We start from the raw sequence: 27,643 nt of genomic DNA on the forward strand, positions 1-27,643 counted from the left end.
GTAGTAATTATAAGGCTAGGCAATACAGAGAGACCCCCATCTCTACAAAAAATTTAAAAATTAACTCAGCATGGTGAGCAAATGCCTGTAATGCTACTCAGGAGGTAGAAGTGGGAGGATCACTGGAGCCCCAGATGTGGAGCTTGCAGTGAGTTGAGATCTTGCCACTGCACTCCAGCCTGGGCAACAGAGCAAGACCCTGTCTCAATTATTTTTTAATTTAATTTAAAAAGAAGATTTTGAATGAAGATGAAACTTCTGAACTGTGCTGCCATACCACTACTTCTAGAACAAATGTAGAGTTTCTCAAAGGTGTTGGAATGACACGGGCTTAAATGAGATACTGGCAGTGGGAACAGAAATGTAAGAATGTGGAGGTAGAATGGATAGGATTTGCTCTCGACCTTTTAATTAGTTTCCAAGGTTGAAGGGGTAGGAGGGGAGGGAGAAAGGGATATCAAGATGACTGTAATTCCCAGTCTGGGCTCGGTAGTAAGGTTGGTGGCATCGGGCCCCACCTTCCTTTCTATAGAGCGACAGTGACACATTTTCTCTCTTTTGTGTGGCTAGTGTGCCCTCTAGTATTTACACTGACTTCTGAAGCTTCCTGGAGGTCAGGAAATGGAGGCTGGGCTCCATCTCCTCCCTCACTGTTTTCCCTCCCATCTTACCTCAGGGCATCGCAGGCACAGATGTAGCAAAAGAGGCTTCAGACATCATCCTAACAGATGACAACTTCACCAGCATTGTGAAGGCAGTGATGTGGGGACGCAATGTCTACGACAGCATCTCCAAGTTCTTGCAGTTCCAGCTCACTGTCAACGTGGTGGCCGTGATCGTAGCCTTCACTGGAGCCTGTATCACTCAGGTGAAGGCGGTGTGGGTGGGCTGAGACGGGAGGGATGAGGCAGGAGCAAAGGAACACAGGGTGGAGGGTACAGTGTGTTTACTGAAGAGTAAGGACAGGGTTTCCCCGTGACATTGGGACAAGAGTTAGCTCTACCAAGTCCACCGTCTTCATCTGCTTATGTGGAATGATGGTAACTTATGGGCCTTAGCTTACCACTTATGTGTCAGCTGCTGTGATAAGCATTTATATAAACTACCTGTATTCTTCAAAAATGACCTTGCAAGGTAGGTATTATTATCCCCATTTTATGGGTGGAGAACTTAAGGCTCAAGGAAGTTAAGTAACTTTCTCATAGTCACTCAGCTTGGAAGTGGCCAGATTCCAAGTCTAGGTGGGTTGTGGGAGCTGGACCTTTGAAAGGGCAAAGGTGGGCTGGTTTCTGAGAAAAGCTAAAAAGACTGGTGCTTCTTCCCACTAGGATTCCCCATTGAAAGCGGTGCAGATGTTGTGGGTGAATCTAATCATGGACACATTTGCTTCGCTGGCCCTGGCCACGGAGCCCCCTACGGAATCCCTGTTGAAGCGGCGCCCCTACGGCCGAAATAAGCCTCTGATCTCACGCACTATGATGAAGAACATCTTGGGCCACGCGTTCTATCAGCTCATTGTCATCTTTATCCTTGTCTTTGCAGGTGACACTTTGGGGTGGGACAGCAGCTCAGGTGCTGGTTGGAGGTGGGGGCAGAGAATGGCCTCAGGAAAGAAGGTAGCATGAAAGCAAGCGGAGCACAGACCAGGAATGAGTGCAGGTTCACCTCCCAGTGCTTTCTGTACTCCTGCTACACGGTGTATTATGCTACTGCATGTACTCAAGAATTTCATGAAGGAGGCTTTATTACTTCTTTTTTTATAGATGCAAAAAATTAAGCTCAGGTCCCATAATGAGTACATAGTTGCCCTAAAATTCAAATCTAGGATTGCCTGACTCCAGTGCACATAGTCTTATTACCATGCTGCACTACATGAAAGCAAGTATCGCCAGGCGCGGGTGGCTCACGCCTGTAATCCTAGCACTTTGGGAGGCCGAGGCGGGTGGATCACGAGGTCAAGAGATTGAGACCATGCTGGTCAACATGGTGAAACCGTCTCTACTAAATATACAAAAAGTAGCGAGGCATGGTGGCGCGTGCCTGTAATACCAGCTACTCAGGAAACTGAGGCAGGAGAATTGCCTGAACCCAGGAGGCAAGAGGTTGCAGTGAGCCAAGATTGCGCCACTGCACTCCAGCCTGGGTAGCAAGAGTGAAACTCCATCTCAAAAAAAAAAATAAAGAAAGCAAGTATCAATGCAGCAAGCTGAGAAAGAAAGTAAAATAAGTCAAGACCAGGGCTAACATTGAAAATATTTAATAACTAGTAAAACAAAAAATTAGCCAGTCATGGCGATACATGCCTGTAGTCCCAGCTATTCAGGAGGCTGAGGTGGAAGGATCATTTGAGCAGGAAGGTCCAGGCTACAGTGAGCCATGATCATGCCACTGCACACCAGCCTGGGCGACAGAGTGAGACCCTATGTCAAAAAAATAAATAACTAGTATAGCTCAGTTACTGATCAGTTGGAAGGGACACCAGGCATAAGGAAGCAATATAGCTGTTGCAACACATTCTGACTCTCAGACCACACTTAACACTCCAATGCTTCTCCTCTCCCCACTAGGTGAGAAATTCTTTGATATTGATAGTGGGAGGAAGGCGCCTCTACATTCACCACCCACCCAGCACTATACAATTGTTTTCAACACCTTCGTGCTGATGCAGCTCTTCAATGAAATCAACTCCCGAAAGATCCATGGAGAGAAGAACGTCTTTTCAGGCATCTACCGCAACATCATCTTCTGCAGTGTAGTCTTGGGCACGTTCATCTGCCAGGTGAGATTCTATCTGCAGTTGAGGCAGGAGATCTGGGATGATATGGGGCAGAAGCTGGGAGGCGGGGTTTCCTAAATACCTAGGAAAAGGAATGAGGGAATTATGGAGACTGGGGCCATAGGTTGAATACTTTGGGATTCCCAATTTACTTTCTTTTTCATATTGCTCTAGAATGGGAGCCCAGTGTGTCAAGAGCTCCAGTGCAGGGCAGCATGTTGACTGCAAATAAAATAATACTTGTAAAATCATTTCGTTATCTTTCTAAACACATAGAAATTTCACAAAGTGACCAAAAGAAGTGCCGCTCTCTTCTAGCCCTTCTATGGCTCCTGTCAGCCTACATGAAATGTGCATGCACACCTAGTATAGACCCTCTCCCTGTCCCTGCCCCTTTGTTCTGAAGGGCTTATGATAAAGGTGTTGTGCAACTCAGAGAAAGAGAAGTAATGGGAGGGTATACATATATTACACAGTCAGCCCAGCGTGCACTCCTCCAGTATGGGACTATGAGCTAGCCCTGTAACAAAAGAGCTCCTGTCCCATCCCTCAGCTAAGGTATACATATATTACACAGTCAGCCCAGCGTGCACTCCTCCAGTATGGGACTATGAGCTAACCCTGTAACAAAAGAGCTCCTGTCCCATCCCTCAGCAGGGTATACATATATTACACAGTCAGCCCAGCGTGCACTCCTCCAGTACGAGACTATGAGCTAACCCTGTAACAAAAGAGCTCCTGTCCCAGCCCTCAGCAGGGTATACATATATTACACAGTCAGCCCAGCGTACACTCCTCCAGTACGGGACTATGAGCTAACCCTGTAACAAAAGAGCTCCTGTCCCAGCCCTCAGCAGGGTATACATATATTACACAGTCAGCCCAGCGTGCACTCCTCCAGTATGGGACTATGAGCTAACCCTGTAACAAAAGAGCTCCTGTCCCATCCCTCAGCTAAGGTATACATATATTACACAGTCAGCCCAGCGTGCACTCCTCCAGTACGAGACTATGAGCTAACCCTGTAACAAAAGAGCTCCTGTCCCAGCCCTCAGCAGGGTATACATATATTACACAGTCAGCCCAGCGTGCACTCCTCCAGTATGGGACTATGAGCTAACCCTGTAACAAAAGATCTCCTGTCCCAGCCCTCAGCAGGGTATACATATATTACACAGTCAGCCCAGCGTGCACTCCTCCAGTATGGGACTATGAGCTAACCCTGTAACAAAAGAGCTCCTGTCCCAGCCCTCAGCAGGGTGTACATATATTACACAGTCAGCCCAGCGTGCACTCCTCCAGTACGAGACTATGAGCTAACCCTGTAACAAAAGAGCTCCTGTCCCAGCCCTCAGCAGGGTATACATATATTACACAGTCAGCCCAGCGTGCACTCCTCCAGTACGAGACTATGAGCTAACCCTGTAACAAAAGAGCTCCTGTCCCAGCCCTCAGCAGGGTATACATATATTACACAGTCAGCCCAGCGTGCACTCCTCCAGTATGGGACTATGAGCTAACCCTGTAACAAAAGAGCTCCTGTCCCAGCCCTCAGCAGGGTATACATATATTACACAGTCAGCCCAGCGTGCACTCCTCCAGTACGGGACTATGAGCTAACCCTGTAACAAAAGAGCTCCTGTCCCATCCCTCAGCAGGGTATACATATATTACACAGTCAGCCCAGCGTGCACTCCTCCAGTACGGGACTATGAGCTAACCCTGTAACAAAAGATCTCCTGTCCCAGCCCTCAGCAGGGTATACATATATTACACAGTCAGCCCAGCGTACACTCCTCCAGTACGGGACTATGAGCTAACCCTGTAACAAAAGAGCTCCTGTCCCAGCCCTCAGCAGGGTATACATATATTACACAGTCAGCCCAGCGTGCACTCCTCCAGTATGGGACTATGAGCTAACCCTGTAACAAAAGAGCTCCTGTCCCATCCCTCAGCTAAGGTATACATATATTACACAGTCAGCCCAGCGTGCACTCCTCCAGTACGAGACTATGAGCTAACCCTGTAACAAAAGAGCTCCTGTCCCAGCCCTCAGCAGGGTATACATATATTACACAGTCAGCCCAGCGTGCACTCCTCCAGTATGGGACTATGAGCTAACCCTGTAACAAAAGATCTTCTGTCCCAGCCCTCAGCAGGGTATACATATATTACACAGTCAGCCCAGCGTGCACTCCTCCAGTACGAGACTATGAGCTAACCCTGTAACAAAAGAGCTCCTGTCCCAGCCCTCAGCAGGGTATACATATATTACACAGTCAGCCCAGCGTGCACTCCTCCAGTACGAGACTATGAGCTAACCCTGTAACAAAAGAGCTCCTGTCCCAGCCCTCAGCAGGGTATACATATATTACACAGTCAGCCCAGCGTGCACTCCTCCAGTACGAGACTATGAGCTAACCCTGTAACAAAAGAGCTCCTGTCCCAGCCCTCAGCAGGGTATACATATATTACACAGTCAGCCCAGCGTGCACTCCTCCAGTATGGGACTATGAGCTAACCCTGTAACAAAAGAGCTCCTGTCCCAGCCCTCAGCAGGGTATACATATATTACACAGTCAGCCCAGCGTGCACTCCTCCAGTACGAGACTATGAGCTAACCCTGTAACAAAAGAGCTCCTGTCCCAGCCCTCAGCAGGGTATACATATATTACACAGTCAGCCCAGCGTGCACTCCTCCAGTACGAGACTATGAGCTAACCCTGTAACAAAAGAGCTCCTGTCCCAGCCCTCAGCAGGGTATACATATATTACACAGTCAGCCCAGCGTGCACTCCTCCAGTATGGGACTATGAGCTAACCCTGTAACAAAAGAGCTCCTGTCCCAGCCCTCAGCAGGGTATACATATATTACACAGTCAGCCCAGCGTGCACTCCTCCAGTACGAGACTATGAGCTAACCCTGTAACAAAAGAGCTCCTGTCCCAGCCCTCAGCCAGGTATACATATATTACACAGTCAGCCCAGCGTGCACTCCTCCAGTATGGGACTATGAGCTAACCCTGTAACAAAAGAGCTCCTGTCCCAGCCCTCAGCAGGGTATACATATATTACACAGTCAGCCCAGCGTGCACTCCTCCAGTACGAGACTATGAGCTAACCCTGTAACAAAAGAGCTCCTGTCCCAGCCCTCAGCCAGGTATACATATATTACACAGTCAGCCCAGCGTGCACTCCTCCAGTACGAGACTATGAGCTAACCCTGTAACAAAAGAGCTCCTGTCCCAGCCCTCAGCCAGGTATACATATATTACACAGTCAGCCCAGCGTGCACTCCTCCAGTATGGGACTATGAGCTAACCCTGTAACAAAAGAGCTCCTGTCCCAGCCCTCAGCCAGGTATACATATATTACATAGTCAGCCCAGCGTGCACTCCTCCAGTACGAGACTATGAGCTAACCCTGTAACAAAAGAGCTCCTGTCCCAGCCCTCAGCCAGGTACCTCTCTTATTTTTCCCCATCTTCAATTCCTTTTTTTTTTTTTCAATTTAATTTTAAAAATAGAGATGGAGTCTCACTGTGTTGTCCAGGCTGTTCTTAAACTCCTAACCTCAAGCAATCCTCTGCCTCCCAAAGTACTACTATGCCTGGGCTTTTTTTAATTTTTTTGAGACAGGTTTTTTCTGTGTGTTTCACCCAGGCTGGAGTGCAGCCTCAGCCTCCCAGGTTCAAGCAATCCCCCCACCTCATCCTCAGTTCCTCTCTCCATCACTCTACCTTCCTGTCACTAACTGGCTTTAGTCACAAGTAGCCTCCAGCTCCCCTATCTCCTCCAGATCATCTGTTACTCAGAGTCATAGTAACTTCGACTGTCTCCCCTCCAGAGTGCTCTATAAGGGCTGTTTGAGTCTGTCTCTCCTTAGAAATTTCCTCTTTTCCCTTCCCTTACAAGCAAATCAGAACTTGCACCCAAGGATCCTGAGGCAGGGGGATGATGTGGCTTTGGGGGCCTTGACTAGAGGACCAGAGCTGCCTGTTGGTCACTTCCTTGATGGTGGGCTGCCCCTTTCTCTATTCTAGATTTTCATCGTGGAATTTGGGGGTAAACCCTTCAGCTGTACAAGGCTCAGCCTGTCCCAGTGGTTGTGGTGTCTGTTCATTGGAATTGGAGAACTTCTGTGGGGCCAGGTAAGCACCAACACACCCTCCCGATGCATTCTCACAGCCTGCAGACCTCCCCTCCTATACGTGAGATGGAGACCCCCCCAGCACCCCATCTTCATCTTCTCCTCTTTCCTCCCCACCCCCACTCAAGTTTTCAAGTTCTTGCCATCTCACAGGATCTCAGGTGGAATGATCACTCCAGAGGTTTCAGAGTTCCTCTCTAACCATGCCTGGAGTTAAAAATCCCTCAGCTTCCCTGAGACAGGAATTAACCTTTTCAATGGCATTTCACTACCAAAAAAAAAAATTAAGGGTCTTAGAAGTAGAAGAGTTTACAAGACACATGTCTTTATTCTCATGAAGCAGAAACCTGGCTGTGGGCTGCTGGGCTGACATAATTCAGGGCTCCCAGCCTCTTCTGTTTCTTGCCATGGCTTTATTTGGGTGGAATGCTTAACACTTACCTGATATATATTCAGATTTACAAGATCTCTAGGGTAGCACTGTGGCCTATGGTTCAGAGCATGGATTCTGAGAACGACTGGGTTTGAATCCAGCTCTCCTTTATTTGTTTTTCTTCTGTCACCCAGGCTGGAGTGCAGTGGTGTGATCTCAGCTCACTGCAACCTCCGCCTCCTGGTTCAAGCAATTCTCCTGCCTCAGCCTCCCAAGTAGCTGGAATTACAGGCACCCACCACCGGAACTGGCTAATTTTTGTATTTTTAGTAGAGATGGGGTTTCACTTTGTTGGCCAGGTGGGTCTTGAACTCCCGACCTCAGGTGATCCACTCACCTCAGCCTTCCAAAGTGCTAGGATTACTCAGGCCTCTTCTTTTTTTTTTTTTTTTTTTTTTTGAAATGGAGTCTCACTCTGTCACCCAGGCTGGAGTACAGTGGCATGATCCCAGTTCACTGCAACCTCTGCCTCCCGGGTTCAAGTGATTCTCTTGTCTTAGCCTCTAGAGTAGCTGGGACTACAGATGAGTGCCACCAAGCTGGCTAATTTTTTTGTATTTTTAGTAGAGATGAGGTTTCACAGTGTTAATCAGGATAATCTCGATCTCCTGACCTTGTGATCCGCCCACCTCGCTCTCCCAAAGTGCTGGGATTACAGACATGAGCCACCGCACCTGGCCTTAGCTCTCCTTTTTATAGGCTGAATAATCTTGGGCAAATTACTTAACCACTCTGTGTCCCAGTGGCTTCAACTTACGAAAACAAGGTCATTGTTAATTAGTGAATCAGTTACGATACAGAAAAGACTTGGAATAATGTCTAATACCTTGTAAATTCTTAGCTATTAAGGTTATAACAGGCTGGGCACAGTGGCTCATGCTTGTAATCCCAGCACTTTGGGAGGCCGAGGCAGTCGGATCACCTGAGATCGGGGGTTCGAGACCAGCCTGGCCAACATGGAGAAACCCGTCTCTACTAAAAATACAAAAAAAATTAGCCAGGTGTGGTGGTGTGTGCCTGTAATCCCAGCTTCTTGGGAGGCTGAGGAAGGAGAATTGCTTGAACCTGGTAGGCAGAGGTTGCAGTGAACCGAGATCGCACCACTGCACTCCAGCCTGGGTGACAAGAGTGAGACTTTTGTCTCAAAAAAAAAAGATGAGGGGGTCTCGCTATGTTATGCAAGCTGATCTTGAACTCCTGGGCTCAAGCAATCCTCCTACCTCAGCCTACCAAAGTGTTGGGATTACAGGTATGAGCCACTGCACTCACGCTCCCTAATTAATGTCTATCAAATTCCCTCCACCCTGTGCTATTTGCCGAAGTGTTTTTACCAGTGGGTGCCTAAAGCAGTTTTGTGCTTTGGTAAAGCTTGGTTGTGTCACCTGTTGTTTGAAACTCTTCTGGCCCTTGCCTCACATGTGGCCATGTAGCCTCGATGCCAGATAACAGCCTTCCTTCTGTATCACAGCAGCTCTTTCCCGCATTTGGAGTCGGAGCTTTGGCATTGTTCTCGTTTCAAAACACGTGGCTCCGTGTCAGACTGCCCATACAGTCCCTCTTCCCCCTGTGAGCCCTGGCTGCTTCTCATCTTGTCTGGAAAGAACTGACTGACAGCTGCTGAGCTCACCAGGAGATTTATTTTGAATTTCAAGCCCAACGTGCTGCTCCTTGTCTTCTGATAATACTCATGTGTCCCTTCTTCTATGGCCTGTCTCATCCGCTTCCTCATCTCAAGCCCAAGAAAACTTTTGGTATCCTTTCACGAGAGTTTGTAACACAGAAACTATATTGCATGTGGCAACTAAGAAAGGGGTCATTCATTTCCAATACCCTTCTCAACCCCTTGCCCATACATATGCCATATGATCTTCTTCTCCCCAGACTGCTTTCCCCCAGGTCCTGGTCTCTGTGCCCTCCTACTGTGTACCATGCAATATAGTTCTGTTAACCTTAAAAGACAGATCACAAAATGGAAAAGAAGCAGTGAGACAAAAAGAGGAATATGAAGTATATGACCAGGCAGATGGCTGGTCGATTACTAGAATATAAGCTCTGTTTTTTGTGTCCATAAATACAGAAAACCTTCCCAAGAGCCTGACCGCTGGTGGGCACCTGGAGAATGCTTGCCTGGATGGATTGGTGCTTCTGTCCACTGCTCTTCCAGTGGGAAGGGTATAACCTGCCCAAGGGCCCGGCCCTTGAAGGTTGACTGACAGCAATTCTCACTCTGATTCTGGTGTCTCCCTCTTCACTACACTTGTTTTCAGATCATCTCCGCAATACCTACCCGATCTCTGAAGTTCCTGAAGGAGGCTGGGCATGGCACCACCAAAGAGGAGATCACCAAGGATGCCGAGGGGCTGGATGAGATTGACCATGCCGAGATGGAGCTGCGCCGAGGCCAGATCCTCTGGTTCCGGGGCCTGAACCGTATCCAAACTCAGGTACTCTGAGAGTGGTCTGCCCTTGCCTTGGGGGAAGAAGCTTCCCGTCTTGGAAGGTGGTGGGAGGTGGCCAGCATCTCTTCCCTTCCAAAGGCTCACTGCTAATGGGCAGCACTAGCTCCCCAGCTTCAGGACAAATGGACAAAGGGATCTGAGTGGGGTCCTTTGAGAGGAGAGGAATCAAATGACCGAGACCATGGGACACTATTAGCATAGTCCTTTAGCTCTGGGCTGACTCTAAGCCCACCCTCCTACCTTCTGTCAAATGGGCAAGCTTCAGCATAAGGTTTCTTGCGAGCACTAGACCTGACCCCAGGGTGGGAAATGTACAGTGTTTCCCTAGCCTTCAGAAGAAAGGAGTTAGTATCTCTATGCTGACATCCCTAGCATTCACTTACTGTAGCCTCCTTACACGGCCATCGTGGGAATAGATACCATCTGGAGGGGTCTTTGTAAAAGAAAGTCACCTTGTTCTATCTCCCCCACTCAAAGTGTAAGGCCATGGTGGGGAATCTGATGGTTTCATGTATAAAAATGACAATAGTCTCTGGATGTCTGAGCATCTTTTTCAGGATTCAGACTTGCTTCTTGACAAGGAGGAAGCAATAATTTCTTCAAGCCTCTTCCCTTCTTGCAATTTCTGAAATGGGATAAAACCGCCCTGCTGCTCTCAAGTCCCCTGCCTATAGCCCCACAATAACTTTTCTTTTCCACTTTTCATGCATCAATTCTAACTACCTTCTCCTGGGTGAATGGGCTGGTCTAGGCATTGATAATTCTGTCTTCCCTTGCTCTCACCCCACATGCCTTTATTGCTTTCATCCTAAGATTTTCTATCTCAAAAAACTGTAAATTTCACGATCTCAAGGGTGGTCTCCAAAGAAGAGGTGTATTTCTCTCTGCTGATTGGCTGGAGATCTTCAAAATAAGTTTCACTGTCTAAAACTGGCCTAGCAGATGTTTTAGAAAGTTGCCCAGTTAGCCGGGCGCAATGGCTCACGCCTGTAATCCCAGCACTTTGGGAGGCCAAGGCAGGCCAATCACCTGAGGTCAGGAGTTTGAGACCAGCCTCATCAACGTGGGGAAACCCCATCTCTACCTAAAAAAAATACAAAATTAGCCGGGTGTGGTGGCACATGCCTATAATCCCAGCTACTCAGGAAGCTGAGGCAGGAGGATCGCTTGAACCTGGGAGGCAGAGGTTGCGGTAAGCCGAGATCATGCCATTGCACTCCAGCCTCGGCAACAAGAGTGAAACTCCATCTGAAAAACAGAAAAGGAAAGTTCAGCCCCACCAGTCAGCCCCACCTCCTTAGTGTATAAATGAAGAGAGATAAATGAAGTGAATATTCTAAACTACATACCTGAGAGGAACTTATCTCCTATGGGCAAGACAACAGACAGAAAAGTAGAAAAGAAGATGGGCGCAGTGGCTCACACCTGTAATCCCAGCACTCTGGGAGACTTAGGCGGGTGGATCACGAGGTCAGGAGTTTGAGACCAGCCTGGCCAACATGGTGAAACCCCTACTATACTAAAAATACAAAAATTAGCTGGGCATGGTGGTGTGCACCTGTAATCCCAGCTTCTCGGGAGCCTGAGGCAGGAGAATCGTTTGAACCCAGCAGGCAGTTGCAGTGAGCTAAGATCGAGCCATTGCACTCCAGCCTGGGCTACAGAGTAAGACTCTGTCTCAGAAATAAGCAAAACACACACACACAAGAAAAGTGGAAAAGAAGGGCTAGGTAGGGAAACACTCGGGTTCCTTTTCCCTCTCTTGAGTTCCTCCCAGAAAGAAAAATTCCAGAAGGACCTGAACAAAGTGCCTCGTGGCACCCAGAGTCCTCATGCCCACTCCCCACCCACCCCACCCTCCAGGCTGCTGAATCCAAGTACCCACAGAACCTGGCGCCTTTGGCTCCCATCGCTAAAGCCCCCAGTATTTTCCTTTGGGTCTGCTCTTTCCAAAATAACCTGTCTTTGCTTTGCTTTTCTTCAGGATCAACTGCCTCTTCTACTACATGATTTCTTTTCTCCTAGCCAAGATTTCCTCAGTCCAGTGCCTCCTTGCTCCTTTCCAGTCTTCTGTCCTAGGAGGCTAAGATGCATGGGTCTTCTTCCCCTTCATGACCAATCTCAATTCCCTTGACAATGCACCTCTCTATAAGGTCTATTTGGTTTCGCTGCCTACATAGCTTTAGGTAGACTACCTTTCCCCATTGTTGGAACATGAGGCAGTTGGGCCAGACTGCATTAAAGCCTAAAGTGAGGCATGTTCAAGATGCCACCATGACCAAATTCACGGCATCCCAGGATGCACCTGACTCCGGAATCTGATGAGGCTAATAATGCTAACATGCATCCTGGATCCCTGAGATCCGCTCCCAGCATCAGCCTTTCAGCCTCAGCTGGGTTCGCCCCCTGCCATCTCCAAGTCGATCTTTGCTGTCATTCCCATCACAGTGCTTGGGTGTGGGAGGTGTTGCCCAGCTGCTTTCTAGTCCTGATTGGGATTTCCCCTTTTCCTTGTTCTGGGTTGTTCTTCTAGTCTCCTTTTCCCTTTGGTTTTTGGGGAGCTGAGAGCATCAGAAAGCAGAAGTTTAGGAAACTTAGAGACTAGAATTGTGGAGGTTGGAACCTTGTAACTCCAATAAGCACTGAAGAAGGTGTCTCTACAGTCCCTCTGTCCATGGAGCTGGAGCCCCCCCCACCCACCCCAAGTGTAAACCCTCTCCTCCTGCGGGTTCAAACTCCTCAGTCCTGGAGAACTGAAACTGAATAATGTGAGGAAGGGGTGGTGTTGCAGCTCAGACTGTGATCTGGGTCCAGAAACTAGCCCTAAACAGCTCACGGCTTCTCAGGAAGCTTTATAAAAGAAATGTCTCACTCACATTCCGCTTGCTTTCCCATCTTCCCTCCCAGGAAAATGAAGGCCAGTTAATAAAATCAGCACCTTTCCTACATTCCTAGTAGATCAACCCTTGGCATTAAGCAGATAGATATTTCTAAAATTATTCTACCAGATTCATGAAGGCTGAAGGGAATCCTTTTGATTTTGTCCTTGTTATTTAGGGGTTAGGGATAAGGATGGTAGAGTTGATTGAGGCCCTAGATCAGGACCACTGTCAGAAAATGAATGGCATGGCCAGGCATGGTGGCTGACACCTGTAATCCCAGCACTTTGGGAGGCTGAGGTGAGCAGATCATGAGGTCAGAAGTTCGAGACCACCCTGGCCAGCATGGTGAAACCCCATCTCTACTAAAAATACAAAAACTAGCCAGGTATGGTGTCGTGCACCTGTAGTCCCAGCTACTCAGAAGGCTGAGGCAGGATTGCTTGAGCCCGGCAAGTGGAGGTTGCAGTGAGCCACTGCACTCCAGCCTGGGCGATAGATTGGGACTCCCTCTCAAAAAAAAAAGAAAGAAAAGAAAATGAACAGCATTAATTGCCTCTGTCTCTGTGGAACAGAGCACTGAAAACCAGAGACTACTTGTGTAAGCCACCACCAACAAAAACCTCTTCCTTTCCCTCCCTCAGTCTAATTGCCAAGTTACTGTCAGCATTTCCGCCAGACATTTCAGAATCTCGAATGCATTAATGCACTTAGCAGCATTTTCTATAATGGGCTCGGCCACTGGGTTCTTGAGCTCCATTCTCAGGAACCCTGCCTACTTCAGCCCAGGGAAGGAATAGATACCCAGAGAAGATACTCAGAGGAGAATGAGCCCAGCAACTCTTGGCCCAGGGGCCTTTCCATCATGGCCACCTATATATTGACTACTACACAGCCCCTGTTTTTTCTTTAAACACATGAGTTATCTTCCTGGAAAATCTGCAAAAATATAGGTAGCCGGTTTAATTGATTTAGAGGGTCCTGAGCCTTGAAATTCAGTAATATATAAATTGCCTTCAGAATCTTTACGTTGTTTGCCTGATTTTTAACAGTACAGGTAAAAAACAATGAATAAGCTGCCAATGTCTGTCCAGCTTGTAAGGAGTGATGGAGAGGGAAAAGTCCCTTTAAATTTTAAATAGTCTAGCCCCCTGTACACCTCAGGTGCCCACTGTGGATTCAGAGGGAAGAGAAAACTAGATTATGGCTGGGCTTGGGACTCCATGGCAAATTGTTCCCTAAATGAATTGTGATATGAAATAACGTTTTTCCCCTTCTCACCATTGCTGTGCGGGAGGGAAGCTCTCTCTTGCTGTCTCCTGTTCCCTTTTCCCGTCTACTTCCATCCCCACTTCCCCAACCTTCCATGACCCTCCCTTCCTCTTTCTTCACCTCTCTCTGACTGTGGAGCAAAGCTGTCTCACTCTCTGATTCTTTGCAGATCGACGTAATTAACACATTCCAGACGGGAGCCTCTTTTAAGGGAGTCCTAAGGCGACAGAACATGGGTCAACACCTTGATGTAAAACTTGTTCCTAGTTCATCCTATGTAGCAGTTGAACCAGTCAAATCCCCCACCACTTCTGTTCCTGCTGTTTCATCTCCTCCTATGGGCAGTGAGTGAGAGTCTATTATGATGCATGATTTGCTAAAATGACCACAAGAGAGCACGTGGCATCCACTTTAACCAACCGTGGTTATCGTTTCCTTTTGGTTTTTCCCTTTGATCTTTTGACTTAAGGGAAGAAAAGACAAAAATCCCACTCCAAAACCAGCCTGTGTGCCCTTGTATTTAATTTTTTTAATGTAGAAAATCTATTAAACCTTAACTGTTTTAAAGACAAGAATTCTGTTTTCTGATTGTTCCTCTGCATTGCTTGTTTCTTCCTTGAGTTTTGTTTCATTTTGCTTTGCCGTTTTTGTCTGTTTGTTGCTTTGCTGGAATATGTTATTGCTCCTCTCCTCTCCTCCTTCTCCTTTGAGTCCGAACTCTACCTTCTAAGCTTAGATGTGAAGTTAGGCCTAATGAAAACCCAGGAACTTTCTTTACATGGGGGCAAAATTTGGGATCTTTTGAAGAAAGGTAGGAAGGGAGCTAATGTGCTTGTGGGTGTGTTTTGACTAACGGACCTGTCATAATTGAGCCAATATTAAACTTGATCAAAATAAGTCCATCTGGCTACCACTGTATTGTTAACTGGCAATTTTAGCATACCAAGTTGTAGCTATAGGTGAAGAAAAGAAGGTAGTTCAGTTCAAATGTATTTTGCTTTTCAGGGACTCTGGTTCAAAAATCAGTTAATTCGCCAGGTGTGATGGCTCCCAGCTACTCAGGAGGCTGAGGTGGGAGGATCGCGTAAGCCCAGGAGTTCTGGGCTGTGGTGTGCTATGCCAATCAGGTGTCTGCACTAAGTTTGGCATCAATATGGTGACCTCCCTGGAGCGGGGGACCACCAGGTTGCCAAAGGAGGGGTGAACCGGCCCAGGTGGGAAACAGAGCAGGTCAAAACTCCTGTGCTGATCAGTAGTGGGATGGTGCCTGTGAATCGCTACTGCACTCCAGCCTGGGCAACATAGTGAGACCCCCACCTCTTTAAATAAATAAATAAATAAATTAAAATCAATTAATTGATATCAAGGTAGGAGAAATATACAAAAGAGTCAAAATAACATTTTTTTCTTCATTTACTAAACTCTTTTAAGGAGTTTCTGAAGAGGAGTCCCTTTTACTTTGCTTCTCCTTTCCTCTAGTTTGATTGTTTCACCAATAGCCAGCTCTTATTTTGCATATAAAGTTTTAGGAACCCCTGTCTCAGCCAGATTTTCAATTGTAATGTTATCAATCCACAACCTAAGATCTGGTGTTCCCATTGGTAGATTCTTTGATTCTTGCTAATGTTTATGCCCTCCTATTCTTGCTTATTTTCCCTTCCCCAAATGGGACTCAGAGAGGAGAGAGAAAGTAGCTAGTTCTCTGCTGATAATGTGGGAAGCAGTTTATCTGTATTAAATGTAATGTGGGTTTCAAAATCTGAGTGTTCAGTCTGTTCCTTCCTCCCCTTTCCCAGCTTCACCCCCCATCTCTGGGAAGGGGCTGAAGAAAGAACAGTGGCCTTGTCTGTGGTTCACATGATGGTGGACTGTGTGGGTTGACCAGACTTAGATTTGTTTTGTCTTTTTAGCCAAAGTGTTCTGATGTGAGGAATGGGGGTGGAGCTTGATAGAGATACATACTATTTCTTTAGGTCAAAAAACAGGCAAGAAGGAACTAAGTAAGTCTTGCCCTGCAAACATCCAGGAACCTCTCACAGCAGTCCCTTCATATTCCCCTCTTAATTCCTTTTTTCCTTATAGTTCTGTCCTCCCCTTCTAACTAGCTTCTGTTCTGTTTTAATTATCCCTTTCTGGTAGGAAGGGTTAGTTTCAGGTGTCCTGATGGTTTGATGGTGGAAGGAGACTAAGCAGAAGACTGAGCCCAGTGGGATCTTATAGAGGACCTGGTAGAGGGTATGCTCCAAACCCTCAAAGGCTAGAAGATCAGAGGAGAGACAGGCCACACCTGCTCTTTCTCCAGCTGTGCCTTTTTAGTTGGAGCTCCTAGAAATTATAGCCATAGCTTTTAAAACCCTCTTTCCCATTCCAGATCTCCAAATAAATTCAACTGTTTGTCCTACCTTCATTAGATAGATCTCTAGGATTTCCCTGCACAGGGAGGCCCTAATCCTCTTCTCCTGGTTTCTGAAAAGAGCAGAACACAGAATTTTCCGGCTGAGGAAATGGAGTCTTCACCTGCCCACTCATTGAGCTACAGAGAGTAGCCCTTAGCACTTGTACCTAGTCTCCTGAGTCACAAAAAGGGTTGTCCTTCAACCAGCCACTTCCACCTGTAGGCCTGGGCCCCAGAAGAGACATTTCCCCAGGTTTTGAGAAATGATGACCAGGGAGGGAAGGGTTAACTGGCTGTGTGGCGAGTGCGCAAAACTTTCCCTGCACCTGCTTCACTAGCCCTAACTGCTCATCCAGGAGGCCTCATGCTCCAGGAAGGGAAGATGCCAGCCCTGGATGGATTGGTGGTGAAATAGTGTGTGGTTATTCATCAGCATGTGTTCTCTGAGGCCAGTGCTGGAGTTGGGGCATCCTGGCACAGCCCCATGCCCTCTCCTCCCTTACCCTTCTCTCCACCCACCAAGCCAGCTGGTGGTCCCCAGCTCTCTGACCCCTCTTCACGTGAGCTTCCCTTACAGGTGGCTGGTTTCCCTTTAGATTCCAGAAGTCCTGCAGTCTAGCTGGATGACTGTTTCTTGCTCCCTAAAAGATGTTTCCCATATTTTCTCCATCTACCCATCCCCAATTCACTTTTATCTCCCTCATTGTTTATGTGTAACAGTATCATTGGTCACCACAACAGGTGAGAGGAAAAGCCAACAAACAGGGCTCCAGACCCGCACTCCAACCCCAGTTGTTAAAAATTTATTTTCTATAGTGGACTTCACATGTAATTGTTTCAATAAAGTATTCAATTAAATGGAAGCAGGAAGTTGAAAATCACTGATATTGAAGATGATGTACTGGTGGATAAAGGCAACTACCCTCCTGTAATATTCAGTTTAGATCTTGAGAGCATATGAAAAATGTGGGCTATGTTATCACTCCCAACAGTGATGACTTTGATGGGGTGGGATGACTTTGGACTCAAACCTTGGCCATTGTATCTGTACCAGGGCCAAGGGAGAAGGCATTGGGTTTGGACTCATTTAATCCAAATTGCCTTGCTCTGAGATTTTATGTAGATCAATGAAAACTTGAGACTTCCTGAAGACCAGATGGAGCTTCCATTCCATCTGATCTCACCTAGATCTGGAGCAAAGGCAGCATGACAGGTAAAATTCCCACATCAGATGGTCAAATAGGAATCAGATAATAAAAATGTGGTCCTCACTATCTGTTCAGCATGGTGAGTGTGTGCCTATGCTCCCTGATTCTTCTTAGCTGAAGGGTTGAGCTGATACTATTGACTGGCAAGGAGTCCTTTGCCTACTGAGCGTTGAGCACCCTCAGACCTGGGTGGGTCTGCAGGCTATTGCAGAGTGGGGCAAGATAAGGAAAGCCTTAGCCAGTAGAGACACATTCTTCTCCAGAGAAGAGGGACCGACAGTATTGATAGTGAGCCTGCTTTGAGTAGTATTTATGAAGGTTCTGTATGGTGGCAGGAAGCACTGGAACAGCGATCCAACCCGTTTATTTGGCTGACTCTTTCTTTGCTCTGCTGTCTCCAAGTTCTTGTGTCTCCTCCTAGAATATACTTTTTGCTTAAATGGCAGAGGAATGAAACAGGTACGCTACTCTCACCATCACTCCTACCCCTCTAACCTCAACAGTTTCCCCTGCATTTCTCCCATTTCTTTTCTGTGGGAAGATTTTTTGGACAAGACTAGGATCAGCCACCTTCCAACAACTAAAACTGTCTTGCAACAATTTACCTTTCCCCTGGCCCCTCTCTCCAACCTCTCAGAGTTCCAGCCTTCTCCCTCTACCCCAATCCCACCAACCCCAATTCTAAGCCTCACCTCAGAGAGACCTACAGTTTGGAAAAGCAGAGCTGCCAAAATTCTTGGTGCCTGCGGACAAGCAAAAGCTGTTCACAAGAATCAATTATGTCGATTTTCTTCTTCATGACTCTGAACTGACCGAATCCCTTCCTTTTTGTGCAGTAGGACAGAGACTTTGACACTGGGCAATGCTTTTCCCTTTGCCCATTAAAATGGCATGTGGTTTCCCTTCCTCATCCTCTTCATCCACCCTATCACAAACGCCACTTGTTTGTAGCACTGCCTCCTGGATTAGGTTTCTCTCCCTGGTCCCTTTCATTCCCTTCTCCACATAAGACCATGCTCCTCTTCACAATTTGGAAACAGCTGGAGAAAGCAGCATGATTGGGCACAGTTGCTGTGCATCAGAGACATGAACATGCATTGAATTATGAGAGTAAGGTCTTTTCTCAATAGGCAGGAGGAAGGCATCTTTTGACACCTGTATTCTATCCACTTCGGCTGAAGGAGTGAAATTCTGTGTTATTTGCAGGGAGCGGGCACAGTGGTGGTTGTGGGATGTAAAAATATGCATGTTTCCTGGCTGAATGGGCAAATTATTAAATTGAAGAGTGTTAATTTTCTGCATGCTGCTGACACAAATGAAGATTGGTTTGTCTGCCTGGCTGCAAAGTATTCATGGTCACGTGTCACCCAACGTGTATTATGTGCACATTGGTGTATGCTGGCTCTTTGAGGTCTTTAAACAGATAACTAAACCTCAATGCATAACTTTTTCATTCCACATTCACAAAATGTTTGGCCTCAACACAGAAATCCACACGTCTGAATCGTTGTTTAAGTTTGGCTGTGAATTTGCATCTAGTTCCCATGTCCTTGTCCTCCATCTGAAAGAACTAATGAAACTTCTTGTTTTCTGTTTCATTCTAAAAGTAGATTGTTTGAGAATGCTAATGTTGCTTTGGGTTTTCTACTTTTTTTAATGCAGCTTTCAAAACATCCTAGCTGTTTGCCATCACTCACCCCAGCCCACCCCACTGCTTGAAAGTTGAGCCACGTGATGTTTCTGGTGCCCATGATCTCCTCTGACTGTTTGGTTTTGGTTGTTGAGCGGTCATGTTTTATAGCGGGTTTTGTTTCTCTCCTAAAGCCACCATCCTTGCTCTGCCGGCCGGTTCTCACCTCCCTGTTTTCTCATTCTCCTTTTCCTTTCCCTGGTGTAGATCAAAGTGGTCAAAGCGTTCCATAGTTCCCTCCACGAAAGCATTCAGAAACCCTACAGCCAAAACTCCATCCACAGCTTCATGACCCACCCTGAATTTGCCATAGATGAGGAGCTGCCACGAACACCACTCCTGGATGAGGAAGAGGAAGAAAATCCTGACAAGGCTTCTAACTTTGGGACTAGGGTGCTCCTGCTGGATGGTGAGGTCACTCCATATGCCAACACAAACAACAACGCGGTGGATTGCAACCAAGTGCAGATCTCCCACGCGGACAGCCCTTTACAGAGCCTAGAGACATCGGTGTGAATTTCTTTCTCTGACTCTCATCCCTATTTTCCCTATTTTCTTTTTCATCTGTCCCATCTATAAGGTGATGATGGGACTTTTCATTGTCATGCCAACTGCTGTGTCAACAGCAGTGTGTGTGAACCCCCACCTGACCGTGAAGAGGCAAGAGCACAGACCTACAAGGATTTCAACTTAAGCTTGACTTGGGGTTTGTAGCAGGACCCCGTCAAACCCCAGGCAGGTAAAGGTAGAATCTACTCCTTGGCAGTCAGTTGTCATTTGTAAAGAAATGATGACAATCTTCTTGACATCACCCACCCCACCTTCTCCCCTGATGTTCATCTCCTGAATTCTGGATTTTGTCCTAGAAGTCTGTGCCATGTATAAGCTAAATTAAGGGTTCAGAGGGAGACAAATATGCCCAAGTGGACTACATTGAGTAGAGATGGAATATATAAAATCAGCCCGTAGTGTGGTTGTTTTCCAATTTTTCCCACTTTGAAAACTTACACCTATAGGCCTAGAAGCCTCTAACTCTTTCTGCCCTTCTAGTCAAACTTCTCCAAGGTTCTTTTGCTCTTTTGTCTTCCCTTCCCTTCCTTTTTTTTTTTTGTTTTTGTTTTTGTTTTTAGTTATGGTGATTAGGAAAATGGAAAGGATATGCGTTAATTGAGTAAACTTTGATCCTTCTCCCTTTTGCCCAAAACAACCCTTGATTTAGTTCTAGAATCCAACGCTTTCTTTGTTAAAAGGGTCCTTTTGAAGCAATTAAGTGCTGTTAAGAATATTTTGGTTGTTGGGCCGGGCGCGGTGGCTCACGCCTGTAATCCCAGCACTTTGGGAGGCCGAGGCGGGCGGATCACGAGGTCAAGAGATCGAGACCATCCTGGCCAACATGGTGAAACCCCGTCTCTACCAAAAATACAAAAATTAGCTGGGCGTGGTGGCGCGCGCCTGTAGTCCTAGCTACTCTGGAGGCTGAGGCAGGAGAATTGCCTGAACCCAAGAGGCGGAGGTTGCAGTGAGCCGAGATCGTGCCATTGCACTCCAGCCTGGCACCTGGCAGTGGAATAAGACTCTGTCTTATTTTATTTAAAAAAAAATTTTTTTTTTATAAAAAGAATATTTCCCTGTTGTTGCCAGGTTACCTTCTGCTTTTAACCTGCCATCTTGTCAGGTGTATGTGGTTCTTAAGTGCCAGGGAGATCAGCCTTGCCCATGAAGGTTGCATATGTGTGGTATATAGTTTTTACTGTAGGCCTTTCTCCTATTCCTAAAGTGGTGGCAAAAGAATGAACTGGGTATGACCCCGCCTCCTTACTGGACTTGCATATTGAGGACCAGATGCTGGCAAATCTAGGACAAGACAGACCATCAAAGCAGACTTTTGTGGGCTCCTCTTTGGGGTGACCACTGCTTTCAAAGCCATCTGCCAAGGCTCTCCAGGGCAAGACCTGACTGGTGGAGAATGAGTGTTGAGAAGCCTTGGGAGAGGCCAAAGAGCCAATCTAGAATGATCTGAGAAAACCTTCCTGCAGGGGCCAGCTTAGGTGCCTGGGGACCAGCTTTGACATTCTTTCCAGTTTCTAATTCTACTTTTTGCCACATATCACAACTTTTCGAGTCTCTGAGAAGGTCCCAGCGTTTCTCAAATATTCTGATTTTGAAAAATATGTATCCAAAGTGGGAGGCCCCTGTGACATTTTGTCAACTTAATAGAGCAAAAGACCCCCCCCCGCATATCTGCATTCCTCCAACCCCCCTTCTGCCACGTGCTCCAGCTGCTGGAGCACAGTAAAGCCCTGTACCTTTATTCCCTGAACACTGCCCAAAGCATCCCCTTCCCATCTGCCTCTCAGGAGTTGGGGAATTTGCTAGGAGATTTTTTTAAATGTTCCTTACTGGGGCAAGGTGGAGCCACATTGGCAGGAGCTCCGTTTGTATCCCTGCTGATGTTGACTTCTGTGCAGGTGCCAGTTCATGTCTCCGACTCTCACCTCCCATTAGATAGTGAAGCCCACCCCCCTCTCTCTAGAGCGATGGGAGTCAAGTAGAGGAGGCGTATGAACTGCCAAGTTCCCATGTGAGAGGAAGGTGACCTGATCCACCCGGCCTTTTCTTCCAGATCTGCCCTCCCTCACCCCTTTCGCCTGAGCTGTCTACAGTAGGAGACATAAAGAAACAATGCCCCCTACACATCCCCATGACTCCATAATCCATCATTGTAGGAAATAGGAAAGCAAATTTGATTTTTGTTTTGTGAAATCTACATGCTTCAGTAATTCTTTTTTGTGTCTTAAATACTCATGGGGAAAAAAAACAGCTCACCCAAGGTGGTTAGGTGTTGACATACATATTCATCAACTACTTCAGAAGATTTAATTCTATCAAGTCTTGTATTACCTCAGATCATTTTAAATAGCAAGCCAATAACAAGCTTTGAAGGCTATTTTACCATTCCGGTTCACAAATGACTCTCATGGTGCCCAATAGGTTACTCTTGAGGGCTTGTGTCTACTTTGTAAAAGTCAACGGTTTTTTTCTTGTGTTCTAGTTTCCATAGTAGGAGAGAAAATATAGAAATATATGCAAAAAATATAGTTTTCTTTAGATCAGAAACTGATATTTTTGAGTCAGCCATATGTATTTTGTTTAAATGACTTAAAATAAAGTGCCGTCATGTAGCCCTGTGGAAGGGAGCACATAACCAGCTGTTTGACATGACAGGTGACAGTATATTTGTGATTGGTTTCAAACCAATACACTGTACTTACTTTCTCCAAACAGCCATCTTTATACTTAGGGGAAAAAAATTGTTGGGTTCTAGACTTTTTTAATATAAATTTTGTTGATATGGAATTAAGTTTAAGTGTCTATGTTCATATGTTTTTTATAGAAGTTTTTTTTCTATTCAGTTTCACTGATCCAACTGGCAGTGGGTAAATTTGGCATAAGTTAATAACACTTTTCCCCAAAATGGTGCTTTGGATTTGAAAAGGGTCTGATGGGGAGAAGGAGAACATATCATCCTAGCTTCCTCTCTTAATAAACCTAGAAAAACGGGTAGTAAACTGTGGATAGTCAGGAAAATACCCAGCAAGGGACACAGCTGTCAGGAAATGAATCCCCCCACCCCGCCATACAGATGGACAGCCAGACTCTTTCCTAACGAGTGATTAGGATCAGGGGCCTTGGTTGGAATTGTGTTTCTTGAAGAATAGCTGGCAGAGAGGTACCAAAGACATTAATATCTCCTGGTCTGTAAGGATATTCTGATTTGGGGTTTGTGTTTTTCATGGTTTGTATTTCCTATTCCCCCTGGAGTTTTCCATTAGTGAGTTTTTGCACAAGGATCTTATTTGTGATGCCTTTCTTCCCCTAGAAGGAATTTGTGCAATATATTAACTGGGGACAGAATTCTAAATGGATAAAACAATGGCTGGTCCTTGCCCTTAGTGACAGTCTTGGGGCTAGTCTATGGTCCTTCCCATTGTACCATCTGTCCTCTGGAGTGACTCTCCTATCCCTAAAGAGGTTAAGTGAGAGATCGCCTAAAAATCCCTCTAGACACTTGTGGGTTCTTTAGGGTTTGAGTTTCTTCTTCCCCTTGAGCTTCAGAGAGGAGAATTGGCACAGTTAAATCTGAGTGGCTACCTTACTGGTGAAAACCCAGAGGGGCGTGGCACACTCGTTTGTGCCAAAAAGCCTCTAAATGCATCCCTTCCTTTCTTTCCTGCTTCCTTTGCCTTAAAATTGAAGCAGCCTGTGGTACCATCACAATATGGAATTCCCTTCCTTACCTTTCATATCTAGGGACCACCCCCACTGCATTGGTGAGGGTGGGCACTTACAAATGCCTGCTATTGTTAAGCCATTCCAGCCTCTTCCTCCGAATAGACCAGACACCCTTTGATTTAGCTCAGTGCCAGTCCTTTTGCCTTCCCAACCCTGCTGTTAGGCCTACTGTTCCCTTTGCTGTTGATTAGGAGAGATGGAAGGAGATGAGCTCCCATAACTGAATTGGCCTTTGGTTCATGTTTGCTCCCCATATGTATATATGCCATATGTAAATATGCCATATATATGTGCCAACAAATCTATCTACGTTGTTCTTTCAAATTAGCACGCAGATAGGAATGTTTGAGTTTCTTCTTCTTTTAGTAATCAGTATAACAAGCACTGGTATTTTTGTACAAAAAAGAAAAACAAAACAAAAGATTGACTATTGTGGTCTGCATGACATAAACAAACAAATGGTAATATCAAAGCAATGTATACCCCAGTGTGTGTTGCCATAATTTGCAACTCAGCTTAACAGCGCACCCAATCTATATTTGCATTTTGATATTATTTAAGCTCTGTGTACAATGTTTTGCATGTATTTATATGGTTCTTAGGGGGAAAAAAATGCTATAAACTGGCAAGTCTGAAATTCAAATGTGTTGTTCCACTGAGACCAGAAGAAGAGTTTTAAAAGGGATAAATTTGGAACCAATAAAGCTTTTTGCTGATGAACAGAAACCAATACTGCTGTGCACTGAGAATAAAAACTCATGCCCACTTGTAACTGTGCTGTCCTCAATGTGTTGCCGCTTTTGGGTAATGCCACTGATTGTCTACATAAGGTGAGAAGGGAAATGCCACACCTACAAGGACAACCTCATTTAAACAAGCACAGAATTCCTCTCGCCACTGGACTCTGACAATGCTTCCCTTCCCTCTGGGTCCTCATACTGGCTTCATTCCCTTGTAGTACAAACTTTGTTCCATCTACCTTGGTTAGTATCCACAATCCAGGAGCTGGAGCTTTTGGAAGGATAAGAAAGAGACAGTCTTGGCAGTCCTTGCTTTTTTTTCTCTTTCTTCTTTCCTTCCTTTCTTCCTTTCTTTCTCTTTTGTTTTTTGGTTTTATTTTTTGTTTGTTTCATATGAAATGTCTTTTAGGAAAAGTAGTTTCCCTTATATTAGCTGCCTTTCCCTTGGGTTCTATACCAACCCCTTCCCTTCCCCATAGTTTAAAAAATGTCTTTTATTGCCCAGCAAGGTGGCCCAGGCCTGTAATCCGAGCACTTTGGGAGCCTGAGGCAGGTGGATCACGAGATCAGGAGTTCAAGACCAGCCTGGCCAAGACGGTGAAACCTTGTCTCTACTAAAAATACAAAGATTAGGCGGGCATGGTGGCGGGCGCCTGTAATCCCAGCTACTCAGGAGGCTGATGCAGAGAATTGCTTGAACCTGGGAGGCGGAGGTTGCAGGGAGCCAAGATCACACCACTGCATTCCAGTCTGGACAACAGAGCGAGACTCCATCTCAAAAAAAAAAAAAAAAGTTTTTCATTAATTGAGTCTTGCTAGAGACTGACATTAGGCCCCAGTTTCAGGTCAAAACAGCCCCCTGGCGGGTCATTTACATTCTGAGCTTTCATATCCGAGACAGCTCCTTCCTGCAGCTCTCATCCAGGTGCACAACCAAGTTCCCCACCCTCCTATAAAATATCATAGGGAGGAGGCAGGCACACTGGTGCACACCTGTTGCCCCAGCGACTGGGGAGGTGGAGTGGATGAGGCGAGAGGATTGCTTCAGTCCAGGAGTTCAAGTCCAGCCTGGACAACATAGCAAGACCCCATTTCTAAAACACACACACACACACACACACATCATAGGGAGGAAAGGACCTTGCCCACTCCTCAAATTCCTTTAGGAAAAGCATGACATTTTATAACATCCCAAACTCTCCTGGCTATTCGAATGGGCTAGATCTAAAGGAAGAACTAGCTCTGGTTGAAAAATACTTACATGATCTGAGATCTTGACCCCACTTCTCCGTCCCAGGTTGCTCTCCACAGGCATGAACACATTGCCCACATAGTTTATTTAAAATGGGGGCTGGAGAATAAATAATAAACTAAACAAACAAAAAGGAAAATTGGCTGGACACGGTGGCTCACACCTGTAATCCCAGCACTCTGGATCACCTGAGGTCAGGAGTTTGAGACCAGCCTGGCCAACATGGTGAAAACCTGTCTCCACTAAAAATGTCAAAATTAGCCAGTCATGGTGGCCTGTGCCTGTAATTCCAGCTACTTGGGAGGCTGCGGCAGGAGAATTGCTTGAACCTGGGAGGCGGAAGTTGCAGTGAGCTGAGATTGTGCCACTGCACTCCAACCTGGGCGACAGAGCAAGACTCCATCTCAAAAAAAAAAAAAATCAATTAAAAAAAAATTAGCCAAGCATGATGGTGCACACCTACACTTCCAGGTATTCAGAGGGCTGAGGCGGGAGGATCACTTGAACCCAGAAGGTTGAGGCAGCAGTGAACTGTGATGATGCCACCCCAGCCAGGGTGACAGAATAAGATCCCATTTCAAAAACACAAAAGCACTGACCTAGTCCATCCTTAAGGTCCCTGCCAGCTCTGAAATACCAAGATTATAACTAACAAAACAAATAGTGCAAAGTTGGGTGGTAATGTAACAAGTTGTGTTTAAACAAACAAACAAGCCTAATTTGGATTCTGTCTCAATTATCTCCCATTACAATTATTAATGTATGCACAAGTAAAATTCAGCAAAGCTTAATGACTGCAGCCTAGCCTGCTGAGACTATCTATTAGCTAGCTGATTCTGCAGTGGAATGATAATCTCCTGCTTTGGAATTTGTGGTGGAAGAACAGTTGTTTGGGAATGCAGGGCTCTAACCCAGCAGAATGGCATAAAATTAGAAGTGAGAAGTCTCATCCAAGGTGTGGTAGAAAGAACTTGATCTGGGAATTAGAAGGCCTGTGTTGTAATCCTGAGTGTACCAGAGTTTACTCTGGAACATAAGGGTCTTTCCAACTGTGAGTCTTTCCATTCTTGCTCTCACATCTAATGGCTATTAATAACCACTGGAGAATGTCTAGACGGAATTTCTGGTTCATTGCTTTATCTCCCCTGGAATGTAGCATTATTGTGTGTGTATTGAATACTGGGACATGTGCAGGCAGGCTTCACATCAGGCCCAGCCACTTGTATCTGCAACAAAGACAAATTTTCCACACCCCTAATGTGTAAGATATATGTTTCTTTTCTTTCTTTCTTCCTTTTTTTTTGAAACAGAGTTTTGCTCTTATTGCCCAGGATGGAGTGCAATGGAGCAATCTCGGCTCCCTGAAACCTCTGCCTCCCGGGTTCAAGTGATTCTCTTGCCTCAGCCTCCTGAGTAGCTGGTACTACAGGCACAAGCCACCAGGCTCAGCTAATTTTGTATTTTTAGTAGAGACAGGGTTTCTCCATGTTGGTCAGGCTAGTCTCGAATTTCCGACCTCAGGTGATCTGCCTGCCTTGGCCTCCCAAAGTGCTGAGATTACAGGCGTGAGCCAGCACTGCACCTGGACTTTTTCTTTTTCCTGACCATGTTTCACTCTTGTTGTCCAGCCTGGAGTGCACCGGCATTATCTGGATCTCAGCTCACTGCAACCTCCACCTCCCAGGTTCAAGCGATTCTCCTGTCTCAGCCTCCTGAGTAGCTGGGACTACAGGCATGCACTACCATGTCGGGTTTTTTTTTTTTTTTTTTTTTGCATTTTTGGCAGAGACAGGGTTTCACCATGTTGATCAGGCTGGTCTCGAACTCCTCCTGACTTCAGGTGATCCACCTGTCTCAGCTTCCCAAAGTGCTGGGATTATAGGCGTGAACCACCATGCCCAGCATTTTTTTTTTTTTAATAAATCAAATCCAGCACTGAACCAGCTTGCACTCACCAAGATCAGTGAGAGGCCTCTCTTTAGCCATTTTTTGTGGTCTTGTCACCTCCCACTTGGATACTGATCCACTCACTCACTCATTTAACAGGTATTTATGGTGCCAGGCACTGGAGACAAACAAAATTAAGTCCCTTACCTC

The 27,643-nt window shown here is 46.1% G+C and overlaps 1 protein-coding gene across 15 annotated transcripts in view; it reads left to right on the forward strand.

Moving 5' to 3' along the window:
* ATP2B4 (ATPase plasma membrane Ca2+ transporting 4) overlaps positions 1-24,326 on the forward strand; it is a 120,679-nt gene extending 96,353 nt beyond the window's left edge. For 7 of the 15 annotated variants that reach the window (XM_002760669.6, XM_035281133.3, XM_035281132.3 and 4 more), the window contains 7 exons: positions 677-868; positions 1,329-1,542; positions 2,568-2,779; positions 6,819-6,926; positions 9,626-9,802; positions 14,138-14,312; positions 19,469-24,326. In XM_002760669.6, coding sequence (XP_002760715.1) covers positions 677-868; positions 1,329-1,542; positions 2,568-2,779; positions 6,819-6,926; positions 9,626-9,802; positions 14,138-14,312; positions 19,469-19,494 — 1,104 coding nt within the window. In that variant the 3' untranslated portion in view covers positions 19,495-24,326. The remainder of the gene's footprint in view (positions 1-676; positions 869-1,328; positions 1,543-2,567; positions 2,780-6,818; positions 6,927-9,625; positions 9,803-14,137; positions 14,313-19,468) is intronic. The other 8 variants (XM_002760667.5, XM_008985449.4, XM_017966577.4 and 5 more) reach the window with 2 other exon arrangements.
* The last annotated feature ends 3,317 nt before the right edge of the window (positions 24,327-27,643 follow it).

Source organism: Callithrix jacchus, chromosome 19 (genome assembly GCF_049354715.1).
Source record: "Callithrix jacchus isolate 240 chromosome 19, calJac240_pri, whole genome shotgun sequence".
NCBI classification, from domain to species: domain Eukaryota; kingdom Metazoa; phylum Chordata; class Mammalia; order Primates; family Cebidae; genus Callithrix; species Callithrix jacchus.